This window comes from Eleutherodactylus coqui, chromosome 3, assembly GCF_035609145.1.
Source record: "Eleutherodactylus coqui strain aEleCoq1 chromosome 3, aEleCoq1.hap1, whole genome shotgun sequence".
NCBI classification, from domain to species: domain Eukaryota; kingdom Metazoa; phylum Chordata; class Amphibia; order Anura; family Eleutherodactylidae; genus Eleutherodactylus; species Eleutherodactylus coqui.
This window is the reverse complement of record NC_089839.1, coordinates 281,761,144-281,774,202: the sequence shown is the minus strand read 5'-3', so window position 1 is coordinate 281,774,202 and position 13,059 is coordinate 281,761,144. Positions and strand designations below refer to the sequence as shown.

Genomic DNA, 13,059 nt, shown 5'->3' with positions numbered 1-13,059 from the left:
TACTAAGGGTGCACTGTGTAGTCATGTCTGGTCTCCTATATATTAGGACAAGTACTAAGGGTGCACTATGTAGTCATGTCTGGTCTCCTATATATTAGGACAAGTACTAAGGGTGCACTGTATAGCCATGTCTGGGTCCCCTATATATTAGTACAAGTACTAAGGGTGCACTGTGTAGTCATGTCTGGGTCCCCGATATATTAGGACAAGTACTAAGGGAGCACTGTGTAGCCATGTCTGGGTCTACTATATATTAGGACAAGTAGTAAGGGTGCACTGTGTCGTCATGTCTGGGTCCCCTATATATTAGGACAAGTACTAAGGGTGCACTGTGTAGTTATGTCTGGGTCTACTATATATTAGGACAAGTAGTAAGGGTGCACTGTGTCGTCATGTCTGGGTCCCCTATATATTAGGACAAGTACTAAGGTTGCACTGTGTTGCCATGCCTGGTCCCCTATATATTAGGACAAGTACTAAGGGTGCACTGTGTCGTCATGTCTGGGTCCCCTATATATTAGGACAAGTACTAAGGGTGCACTGTGCAGTCATGTCTGGTCCCTATATATTAGGACAAGTACTAATGGTGCACTGTGTAGTCATGTCTGGGTTCCTATATATTAGGACAAGTACTAAGGGTGCACTATGTAGCCATGTCTGGTCTCCTAAATATTAGGACAAGTAGTAAGGGTGCACTGTGTAGCCATGTCTGGTCTTCTATATATTAGGACAAGTAGTAAGGGTGCACTGTGTAGCCATGTCTGGTCTTCTATATATTAGGACAAGTACTAAGGGTGCACTGTGTCATCTTGTCTGGGTTCCTATATATTAGAATAAGTACTAAAGTTGCACTGTGTAGTCAAGTCTGGGTCACCTATGCGTTTAGCATCATATAGGCCTACTCTCTAATTCTGGTTATGATTACGTGTTGTCTCAGAGTACACTGAGGTATATTTAAATGGCAAATAAATATCATTAAAAAGATCAGTTCTACCTTACATTAAAAAGTGGATGTTTTTGATGCAGTGCTTTAAGTGTCGGCAGACAATGGATCCGCAGTAGCAGTTGTACTCACTCCGCAGCATTTCTGCCATGTGTAAACATACCCTAAGTCAATTTAAAGCATTCTGCCACATTTAGAGTGGCCTTAGTAGTAATAGTGTCCTCTATATTGGCCTCAGTAGAAATAATGACACCTACAGTAGCCCCAGTAGTAATAGTGCCCCCTGAGACTGATATACTTACCTCCTCCTTGTTTTCAAAGCGCCGTTGCTCCTCTGTTTGGTGCTGTTGCAGGCGGAAGTGTTTGATCCTGGGCTTCTCCCCCCTTCTTCTCTCCTCCTGCGGAACCAAGGAGGAGACGTCAGGGGAGCAGGATCCGTCAATGTGTGCATCCCACAGCAGTGCCACTAAGTGATTACCAGTTGGGGAGCCACGGCACTCCGGCTAGTAATCACTTTCATAGTGACCAGATGTCCCAAAAGCAGGGGCCTTGGGAACAGGGGTCACAGGGTCCCAGGGTGGACCGTCCTGCCTATTTGGGACATCTGGTCACCTTAGCTTAGTTATTATTCGATGCATCGGAGAAGAAGCAATGAGAATCGCTTGAGTGATGTTTCCAAGCTCTTCTGAATCGTTGTATTATTTTTATAGGTTATATTGAGAAATGCAAAGCAGTGATAATATTCATTCAACTATCTTAAGCTATATAAGGGCAGCATTTTTTTCCAAAGTCTTCTATGACAGGGGTCCCCAACTCCAGTCCTCAGGGACCACCAACAGGTCATGTTTTCAGGATATCCTATGGTACAAACACCTGTGGCAATGTCTGAGGCCCCGACAATAATTACATCACCTGTGCAATACTGAGGAAATCCTGAAAACATGACCTGTTGGCGGTCCCTGAGGACTGGAGTTGGGGAACACTGCTCTATGAGGTTCACATGCCCCTTGCAAACTGGTTCTAGCACTCTGTTCTGCTCTTGACTTTTTTATGAGTCTTTTAAGTGAACTATATTAACTAGAGATAAGCGAGCCTACTCGGTAAGGCAGTTACTCGAGCGAGCATCACTCTTCTCGAATAACTGCTTTGTGATCCGAGCAGGCTCGGGTGGGCTGTGGGGGGGAAGAGAGAGAGAGAGATCTCTCACTCTTCCTCCCACTCTGCTCCCCCCGCCCCCCGCAGCCCACCCTGCTCGGATCACTAAGCAGTTACTCAAGAAGAGCGATGCTCGCTCGAGTAACTGCCTTACCGAGTAGGCTCGCTCATCTCTAATATTAACCATTGGAGGTTAATGTCCAGAAACAACTGTTAGATTACACTTACCATTTGGAATGCCCTTCACCATAGCATGGTGTGAATCAATTTCTATATAGGAGGCCTATATGGTACAGATGATCCTACATGTTATAGCAGTCCGGGATGCCAAATAAATTGCTTAAAACAATTTGTTTTTTTGTAAATTTGACTGTACTTTTATACTTTGTTGGTCAGATTTCTTCTACTTTTATTAAATGGGTTTTTGTATAAAGTACACAGGAAAGGTGATGAGTGTGTGGTTACTGGGACTCCCACCAGTTGCCAGTACAGGGATCTAAAGTCCCAATTTCATCCTCACCTGCATCACCAGAGTAAAGCCTCGTTCAGTCGAGCGTGGGTTACACACTGCTGACATGCAGGAATTCTGCGGTGAATAAGCTGCTCCGCGCTCCGCGGAGCAGCCCGTTCACATGTCCGTGTTGCTGTGGCTCCCATAAGAGCCTGGGGTCAGCACCACGGACAGCGCCTCAGCACAGAGCTGACAGGCGAGTCGGCACTTGCTGTCTATCCTTTTTACCAGCGCAGATTCTGTGCTAGTAAAAAAGCTCTGTGTGAGTGCTTCCATAGCTGCTGTAGCAGCATGTAAACCACGCTCGTCTGAACAAGGTTTTAGTGTGAGAGAACAGGGTGAAACCTCTAGTAAAAGATAATTCCAAAGGAATAGTAAAGAAGTAAAGCCCATTCCTTCATACAGTTGGGATGTGTTGTTTTAGGTCATTTAGTGTCACCAACGGCGCCCACATAAGACATTTGGAATCTGCATTAAAAACCTTTCATATCATTCTGGCTGTTGTATGTCACTTCATGTATGAAGAAATCAGCTTTACTTTTGTACCATTTTTTTGGATCACCCTGTATATATATAGGCAATATACACTAATTGGTCCGTTAGTAGAGCCCCTCGTCATTTCACGATTGCAGCTTCTCTGTATGGAAATTCGACCCGTGACCCCAGAGTGCAACATAAAATCAATTGACAATTGATAAATTTCGGTGAATCAGTTTTAATGTGAATCCACATTAGAAAGAGAAAATCCAGCGATGTGAGTGACATCCAACGAGGCCTGGTCATCGGTGCTAGACTAGCCAGGACCAGGATTTCATGTGGGGTTTTCCCATGTAAGGGTGTGGAGAGTATACAGAGTATCATGTGATTGGGAAAAAACATCCAGCAAAAGGGATTCAGTGGATGTAAACAATTTGTACTGAAAGGGGTCAGAGGAGGACGTCAAGAATCATTCTGACGAACAGGCGGTGAACAGTCGAGCTAATTTCAGCTGAATACAATTCCAGTGCTCCAACTAACATGTCCAAATGCACAACTCATCGCTCTTTAGCACAGATGGGCCATAACACCAGACGACCAGTTCCAACGCCATTACTGTCTAAGAGAAACAGAAATGTCAGACACCAGTTGATGAAAGAGCACAAAAATTGGATAACTGAGCAGTGGAAAAACCTCGCCTGTTCAGATGAATCCAGACTTCTCTTGCACCATACTGACAAGAGCGCCAGAATTTGGCACAAGCATCATGAATCAATGAGCCCTTCCTATCAGCTACTCAGCATGTTAGTACCTCCATCTAATTTGTGGCAACTACAAGGCTATTTGGTATATTGGTCACTTTTGGATAAAAAAGGATATAAACGGATATGTAGTTATAGAAGGTGCAGAGGTCTTATCGGGGCCCCCGGTGCCTGGGGGGGGGCCCAAAGGGCCTGCTTATACCAAACGATTATCCTTTGAACGAGCGAATTATGTCAGAATTCGTTCAGTCTATTTAAACAGATAGATACATCATTGGCTTGTTCCAATGACAAATCGTTCAGTCATTCACATTTGCTGTATAAGTAAACGAGAACGACTGAATGATTAGTATTTAAACCAAATGATTAGCGAACGAGCCAACAATGATTTTTATGCCTGCGTAAAATGAATTAGGAATGAAAAATAACGCTGGCTGCGTCTAGACCGAACAATTATCGTTCACTTTTGCTCGTTTGAACCATTTTTTGAATACTGTGCAACACAACTTTTGTAACAGATAGGCAGATAGGCGTCTTATAGTAACTTTAGTGTGCTGAATTCAAATATGATTTCCTTTTTTTTTCTGCCACGTAAGGTTTTCCAATTATGGGGAATAATGCCTATTAATAACCTTTCTTGATAAAAAAAATTTCACAATCACTGTTACACACCGCATTCTGACTGAACACTATAAGGGTAGGTTTATGTAACATATAGGGTATGTTTCCACATGACGGAAATGCTGCAGATCATCCACCAGTAAGTTGTAATCAATGAACTGTGTTTTTACAGGTCATTGGTTAAATGGACTATTTTTCAAAATTTAATAACAATATGGGTGAGCGGCGCGGATGTCTGAACAACCCAGACAATTTCTGCAATGTCTGCGGACAGTTTACAACAAAGTCACAGCGGGGGAATACATCATCCTTGGTAAAGTGTGTCTATCACAAGTATTTGGGAATAAAGCTTGGTGACCAAGATAAGAATTGGCACTGCATATCATCTGTGTGTCATGTAACACTCACCTCACACAGGAGCTGAAAGGCAAGAGTAGAACGCCATTCGCCATTCCAATGGTATGGCGAGAAAAAAGAGATCACCATACTGACTGTTACTTCAGCATGACAAATACCAAAGGTTTCTCCTGTTGCTATTGGCCTTTGGCTGCGCAGCATCCCTAGGACTACTATGGTGGTCACTTTTACTACTCTGGCCAATATAGGGGACACTGTTACTACTGGGGCCACTATGGGGGGGTCACTTACTACTGCAGCCATTATAGGGGATAATTACTACTGGGGACACTACTGGGGCCATTATAGAGAACACTTACTACTGGGGCCACTATGGGGGGGTCACTTACTACTGGGGCCACTGTGGGGGGGAGGGTCACTTACAACTGTCATCACTATGGAGGTCACTATTACTATTGGGGCTATTATAGGGGACACACTACTGGGGCCACTATGGGGGGTCACTTACTACTGTTGTCACTATGGGGGTCACAATTACTACTGAGGCTACTATAGGGTCACTATTGGGAGAGACCGTTACAAAGGGAAGTACAATCCAAACATGATGGGCGACTTTTGCCGGTTCTTACAGAGGGAAAGTAATGTTTCTTACAGGAGAAAGTCTCCACCAAAAATAGTTATATAAAAATATTATGGCGCGTCCAAAGGGTATCATCTTAAATAAAGGAAATGGTTTGTAACTTGAAAGTGAGACGTGCCGCTATTATCCAATGTTACCGGTGGAACCAGCAGCTTTTAATTTTACAGAAACTTATCAATTACTTTCCATTATGAACATTTAAAAAAAATTGTTGCACAGTGTAATCGTTTTTGTCTAAAAGGGCCTTAAGACCTATCTGTTACATAAGAGGACACCAGTATTATAAACGGCACATGGTAGGTGGACGCCCTATACGGATTTGGCATTGGGCCTCCGGGGCTTCAAGTTAAATCATCTGATTGTTAATACAAGTAGAGTGAAGCAAAATAAATATTGTACGTTAATGAGTCGGTGAATGTCCCGGCTGATGAGGACTAGAGACCCTCTGTATCCGTTTACTGCACATTAACAAACATTTCTTGTACGTCCGCTACATAAATATGACAATTACCTCTAAATTTCCCTTTGAGGTTTTAGACTAATTATTGTTTCATAAGAAGGAGAATATCTGTGCAGCTATTCTGCGGTTGTAAATGAGGACGTCTGGCTCTCTTCGGCTGCAGAGAAACCTGAGAGATGAAATGTTTGGCAAAGGTCCCGGCTGGATGTAAGTGCCGGCCCGACCCTGCCTAATAGCAAATAAGGGGGGCTTCCTGGGAAAGACAACAGACCAAAATGATGTTATTGGAAGGGAAATACATTACTGTAAAGTTTTGTAAAATTAGGAAGCTGCAGAGAAATGTCCCATCCCCACACGACTGGAAGTGGCTGCAATTTCTTTGCAGCCGGCTCTTCACTATTTCCAGCCCCGTTTTTGTTTTTTTTTGTCCATCTAGCCCCTTCACGCACAATCAATTGGCGCCATTTACTAGTACATTGTCATGTAGGTCATCTTCACCACCGAGTGTCAAAGGTAGATGTCTCATTGACAATGGGTGGTAGAAACGGGCCACCTGACAGCTTTCAGGACCATTACCAGTAAATAGGTAGCACCAATGGTGAGGGGTAGCCGAAAAAAAGTGTGCTGGAATCCGTGAATGGGGGCAGCCTTTTTCACTTGTCGGAGGAAGTGGCAAGTCTTCTTTAAAGGAGTTGTGCCAAAAAGCACTTTATCACCCATCTATAGGATAGATGCTAAAAGTGTGACAGGTGGGCTATCTCAGTTGAGACCCTCACCATTGCCTGGAATGAGGTTGCATGTCCCTCTCTCTTTCTCGCTTACAGGCTCACTGCATACCCCATAGTGTGGAGGAGATTGAATGGAGCTCCAATCATTTTCAGTGGGACTGCCAGAGACAGCTGACTGCTTGTACTTGACTATTTTTCGTCTGTCCAATTGAAATGAATGGAACGGCATTGCACATGTGTGACTTCTGCTCCGTGCAATCTTATGTCACCGCGGGAAGGTGCACTGGCCCCACAGTCATGGAAAGCAGGGGATACGGGACCCCCACTCTTGGGATCGGTGGGGGTCTCAGCGGCAAGTTTTATCACCTATCCTTTGGATAGGTGATAAAAGTGTTTTTTGGTGCAAGCCTTTCAGGAGATTTAGAAAATCTCCTATACACTCCTGTCCATAGGGGGCAGTATTATAGTAGTTAGTTCTGGTGTTATAATTGTTGAAAAAAACTAAACCATACAAACATATGACAAAGGTATATGCCCTTCAGCATGCAAAATCTATGTGAACCAGGAGTGGTACTAAAATTTACTAGGGCATCACAGGAAGGGTGGTAGTTAGTGATGTATGTACGTCTTTATGTATGAGCCCCACCTTAGCTCTACTTACAAATCATTTCCTATCTATTGTACCTCAGTATGAACCTACCATTATTCAAGTCCAATAAAAAGTGCTTGCTACCACACTACTTCATAAATAGTGCCCGCCAGCTGCCCCTTAAAATAGTGCCAGCCAAATATCTCTTCTGCATACAGAGCCAAGCATGCAGTTCCCCACTACCCACCTCTTCTGCCTCTCATTCCCTCTCCATGTAAGGCTCTGTTCACATCTGATTTGGGGGGTTCCATTTTCCTGTTCCGTCATTGGAACAAAAAACAGAATCCCAGCCGAGAATTGATCCATCCTATGTCGGAAACAGATGGCACCCAACAGAACCCATTGACTATAATGAGGTTCGTCAGGCTTCTGGCAGGCCACCAGAAATACACCGCATACTTTACTATTGCATCTGTGATTTTGTGCCAGATCTTCACCGGAGGCACCAAACAGAGGCTCCAATGCAGATGTCAACAGACCCGAAATTATTTGTGAACCACCACTGCTCATTTTTGGACAATAAACGGCAAAGTTGGATTGAGATGTTATACTTTTGGTTATACTTCCAGTTATGTCAAATGGTAAAATGCTTATTTGGTCACATTGAATAAAGTTGCTGTAGAACTCGTTTTTAGGCTCCTATTTCAAGAATAAGGTCATAATAAGACACAGCCAGAAAGTAGCAGATTTACAGAGCGGTTTCTGCATCTCAGATCCGTGGCAATATTAACTATCCTACCAAAAGCAATTGGACAACTGAGCAAGAATCAAAAGTAGTATTTATTTCCATATGTTAATTCTTAGTGGGGCTCCTTTGGCCCTAATGACATCGGATACTCTCCATGGCGTAGTTTCTAACATAGATACACTTCAGCTGCTGTTTCCCTCCATTTATACTGAAAAGCATCTGGTGAATTCTCTCAAATAAGATGGACAATGTTCATATTTTCTGATCCGACATTTAGATCATCCTAAAGACATTCTGTAGGGTTCAGGCTGGGACTCTGTGCAGCCAGTCCAATTGTGAAGCATCCATATCCTCAACTAATGTCAAACCGTGTTGGATTTGTGACGAGGCGCGTTGTCTTGTTGGAAGTATGGACGACCGTTCCCAGAGTATTGCCACATTGCCAACAGCAAATGATAGCCTAGACTGTCAGGGTACATCTTCATGGTTGTCACCAAGACCATGCCACGTAAAACATCCCCAGACTGTAATGGAACCTCTGCCGTACTTAACTATTGGCACAACACACTCAGGTCAAAGGTGTTTCCTCAGCATCCTCCACACCAATGTACGTCCATCTGATCTGAAGATGGATTAGTGTTATTTATCACTCCATAGAACGTTCCTCCATCACTTAACTGTCCAATGACGATGCTCCTTGCACCATTGCAGATGGAATGATGAATCTTTTTTGAAAGAACTCACCAGAAGTTTGCTGGATCAATGGAGGGAGATGTATCAGACTGAAATCTATGAGACATTAGTAGAAAGTATGCCATGGAGAGTATCTGATGTCTTATGGCCAAAGGAGTAACATATGGAAATAAGGCCAGTTTCATATCTGTGTTCGAACCTCCAGCCAAAAGTTCCGCCTCCAAATACCGAAAGAAAAAAGCGCTGCATGCAGCACTTCTTCTTCCGTCCAGAAACCGGGCAGCTGGGCGGAAAATGGATGGACCTCATTATAGTCAAGCACTGTTCCGATCCATCCAGAGACGGTGCTGTTCAACAATGGGGTTTTCCCCTTTCCTTTCGGCGAACGGAACCCTGAGCGCAAATTTCATGCTCATTCCTATACATGATTTTCACAGTGGATTTCACCATTTAAGGTATAGGGTGTAATTGATGGTGACGCCAGAGCACAACCGGCATCCACATTGGTGTGTAACACAGCCAGATCTTGCTGTGGAATCACCACCAAAAATGTGATAAAATCCACAGCCGAAAAAGCACTAAGGTGGAGTTTTCTGTCCACCATTGATTTCAAAAAGGAGGTTTGCCGCATCTGAGGTGTGTGTTATTAGTTTTCCAGCAGTTGCAGCAGCTTTATAACACAGCTGCTGAAGAACCTCTTTAAAAATAAAAAATACAGAGCACTACAAATCAGCCAGTCAGTGAGTGGGAGGCATAAAAGAAGAAACTTCCTGGAAACACAATCAATGACAGACTGCTTCTTCAGGAATAGATAAGTGGTAACGTATGTAGCGCCACTCGTCTCTCTATAACCCAAAGGTTCACAATGTGAGATTTATAGAAATATCAATGACAAACGTGTTTTCCGTCGCCGTATTGTTGCATGCAACAACAATTGCACAACTTCCAACTGCACTTTTCTGTTCGGGTTGAGAACCATTATGGCCGCTGCACGATCAGTGCAAGCCTTGAATATCTCCCTGTGATTTAATGCAGGTAGCGAGCATGATAGCGTAAATTCACGGACACCCGATACACATCAGAACATAGAGGGTGGAGAGAAAAGTGAGATCAAGTTCCTATTCAGACATCAGATGAATTATTAATTCTATAGCAGCTCCATCTCTGCGACTCTTATCTGTGCTGGATGTGAGAGCGGTGGATATATTACATCCTAGCGTTGCAATATGCAGCATTTTCTTTGCAAGTTTATCTTCATGATAAGTATGTTATGGGAAGCTCCTGGGGTTCACGCACGGAAAGGTAAGTAGAGATTTTCTGTGCTACATCACTCAGAGTCTATGCATGAAATGGAGGAAGACCTCTCAAGTTACTTTTGCCTATTAAATACAACGTATGTTCATTCTAGACTGCTATAACCTGTAAATAGAAGTTGACCTGTTCTTGGAAAGACATTCGCGTAGATTTTTATGTCTGGTTTGTGAGTTGGATCCAGCAAAATAGCACCCTAGATCTCAGCTACCCAGTCCTCCAAGAATATGACTGGGGATAGGGGGCAGTGTTGGGAGGTGTTATGGTTAAGAGTAAAGGTGATGATCGGCATCCTGCATGAAAGAGATGTCATTGAGTTGTTTTTATGGTCTTTGTATGTTTTCATGGTCTTTGTATGTTGACTGTTTCTTTGTGTCTATTATTGGAGGGAACTTTGTGAACTTTTTGAATGTTTAATGACTTTTTTCTATCCACAGGAGTAAAGTGCGGGGGTGTACTGTCAGCCGATGTAGGGCACCTGTCCAGCCCTAACTTCCCAAGGGTGTATCCTCCGTACACTGAGTGCAGCTGGCTCATAGTAGTATTAGAAGGATCCACGGTTCAGCTTACCTTCCAGGAGTTTAATCTAGAATACCACGATACTTGTGAATATGACTACGTCAAGGTCTACAACGGGGCGTCCAGGGATGAGGGGAATCTTTTGGGAACATTTTGTGGTTCCAAGTTGCCTCCGAACCTTACATCATCTTGGCATGTACTTTCGGTCATCTTTCATTCAGACAAACATGTGGGCAGCAGTGGATTTTCCGCTACATATAGGAAGCGTAAGTTTCCCAAGCTCCAGACATTTCAGAATCTACCATTATATGCAGTGATGAGCGAACGTTTGAAAAGTTTGGTTTAGTGGGTCACGGAATTTTGGAAAAAAGTTTGGTTTCGTCCAAATTAGTTCAATCCGAACCAGAAGTTCACCAAAACCCCAGAACTGGTGTATAACACTGTCTAAGAGCCATAAAAGCCCTGTACAACACTCAGAGTGTTCTACAGTACTTTCATACCTCATAGATAGTTTTATACACCAGTGCTTAGGACTAGTACAGTCTTTATACATGGAGTAGCATCTGGGGTGCCGGAGAAAGTGTTTAGGACTAGTGTTGCGCAAACCAAATCAGTAGAACCCTGTTTGGGGTAAAAGCTCAGTTCGAGTTTGTGCCAAAGTGAACTTTTAGCTAAGTTTGACCTTAAACAGGGTTCTACTTGTTGGATTCGCCCAACACTAATTATGTATCGTCGGTGTACTCAGAAATGCCCCAAAATTCTATGTTATTGTGAGTATTTTTGGATACAGGCCTTATAAAATAACCAAACTGACTTTTCTTTCACCGTCTAGTTTGTTTTATTAATGACCGATTGCAGTGTCAGGTTTGGGTTCTGCAATGACGAATTAAGATTACGTGGGCATAAAACTGCATGTATGTATACGATTTAACAGGCTCTCTCATAGGCTTATATCACTGGCAATGTTGTACTATAAGTGGCAGTCTGGGATAGGCTTAGGGGGTGTAACGGCAGCCATGGAATCGGGGGTAACTTTCTCTGGTTAGTCGGTGGTAGTCATTATGGCAATCTCTGGACAACCCCATTGGCTGTAATGGTGAGCGCCCTACTGGGCATAATGATATTGGTCGCATACCACATATCGGGGATTCGCTGATAGGAAAACTCACTTGCTCCACGATCAGAAGGTCTTTATTGGCAAACAGCAATAGTTCTTGTACGTTGTAAGTGCTCAGTGACGTCTGAGGGCTCTTTCATCTATAAGATGTGTCACAAGCCCAAATACAGGGCTATATATGTCAGCTTGACCCACGGTGAGTGTCGGCGCCCTTAAATCCCGCAGCTCTCCTTGGCAGAACTACTTAACAAAACCTCTGCGTCTTTCCTGTAGTGGCACGGCTTTACAACTTTCATATCTATATCGCCCAGCGTGCCCTCTCACGGGAATCCACGACGTCGCCTTGCACTCACGTACCCAACCTAAAGAGACACTCATTGTTGCAATGCAGCAATAGTACAAGTGCCCCTCGTTTGAACTTCATGAACGTTCCCGATGTTGCAGTACTGCGAACTGCAATGGAGCATAGTGCAATAAGTATGTTTCGCATTATTGCTCGAGCTTTATAGAATTTTTGCAACATTATGATGTTACCAAAATGCAACTCGTTCAATATGTTATTCGCTTTTCCCAATGCCACCTCATGGCTGGCGTAGTTTACACCAATATTTTCTGCCACTAACATGGCACAAAGTTTTAATAAGTTTTGTGCATTTTGCAACATCTCTTCCCAGCCTACTTTTTTTCTTCATATTGTTTTTTTAGAAACTGTCAAGAAAGATGTAAGGCTTTGTTCATATATGTGCCACAGACACCCTCCGGAGCCTCCGTCACCGATCTGGTGTGAAATGACGGACAAAAAAGTCCTACATTCAGGACTTTTTTGTCCAGAAAAAAGTGACAAACAAAATGGACTCCATTATAGTCAATGGACCCCATTGACTTTAATGGAGTCATAAAATAGAACCGTTCGGTCAGGGGATTTCGTTGTCCTGCTGTCATAATGGCGTAGGAAAATGGAATCTTGTATGAATGTGTGAAAATAGTCTAAAATGTGTGTAAATCACATAATAAGGGCTTATTCACAGGAGCGTATATCGACCGCCGTTTTCACGGCCGGCAGATATATGCTACCTTCTGAGCTGCCTATCCTCTTCCCTGCTCCTCGCCGGCTCTCTGCCTCTCTCCTCCCCTCCGGCTGTTTGCAATGAGAGGAGGTGGGAGGAGGTGTAGCTAAGCTCCGCCCCTCCCCTCCCATTGCTGGCTGCAGACAAGGGGCGGGATCTTAGCTCCAAACCTGTCCCGCCCCTTCCCATTGCAAACAACCAGAGGGGAGGCGAGAGGCAGAGAGCCAGTCAGGGGGAGGGGATGTCTTATATGCACATTTTGGTGCGGATCCGCTACAGATGTAACACCCTCATCTGAAGGAGTGAAAAATTGACATGTCGCAGTTTTTTAGGAGTTGTCTGGGACTTTACTATTGATGACC

At 43.7% G+C, this 13,059-nt stretch overlaps 2 protein-coding genes across 9 annotated transcripts in view; one reads left to right on the top strand and one right to left on the bottom strand.

Annotated features, from left to right (window-relative positions):
- Nucleotides 1-13,059, bottom strand: part of LOC136621799 (dynein light chain Tctex-type 5-B-like) — a 60,402-nt gene that overhangs the window by 37,129 nt on the left and 10,214 nt on the right. For 5 of the 8 annotated variants that reach the window (XM_066597537.1, XM_066597544.1, XM_066597540.1 and 2 more), the window contains exon 3: nt 1,246-1,341. The exons of the other annotated variants lie outside the window; for them this stretch is intronic. The gene's annotated coding sequence lies outside the window, so the exon portion shown is untranslated. The remainder of the gene's footprint in view (nt 1-1,245; nt 1,342-13,059) is intronic. 8 annotated transcript variants of the gene reach the window in all.
- Nucleotides 9,910-13,059, top strand: part of CDCP2 (CUB domain containing protein 2) — a 38,000-nt gene continuing 34,850 nt past the window's right edge. The window contains exons 1-2 of the mRNA XM_066595012.1: nt 9,910-9,985; nt 10,432-10,779. Of these exons, the coding sequence (XP_066451109.1) occupies nt 9,910-9,985; nt 10,432-10,779 (424 nt within the window). The remainder of the gene's footprint in view (nt 9,986-10,431; nt 10,780-13,059) is intronic.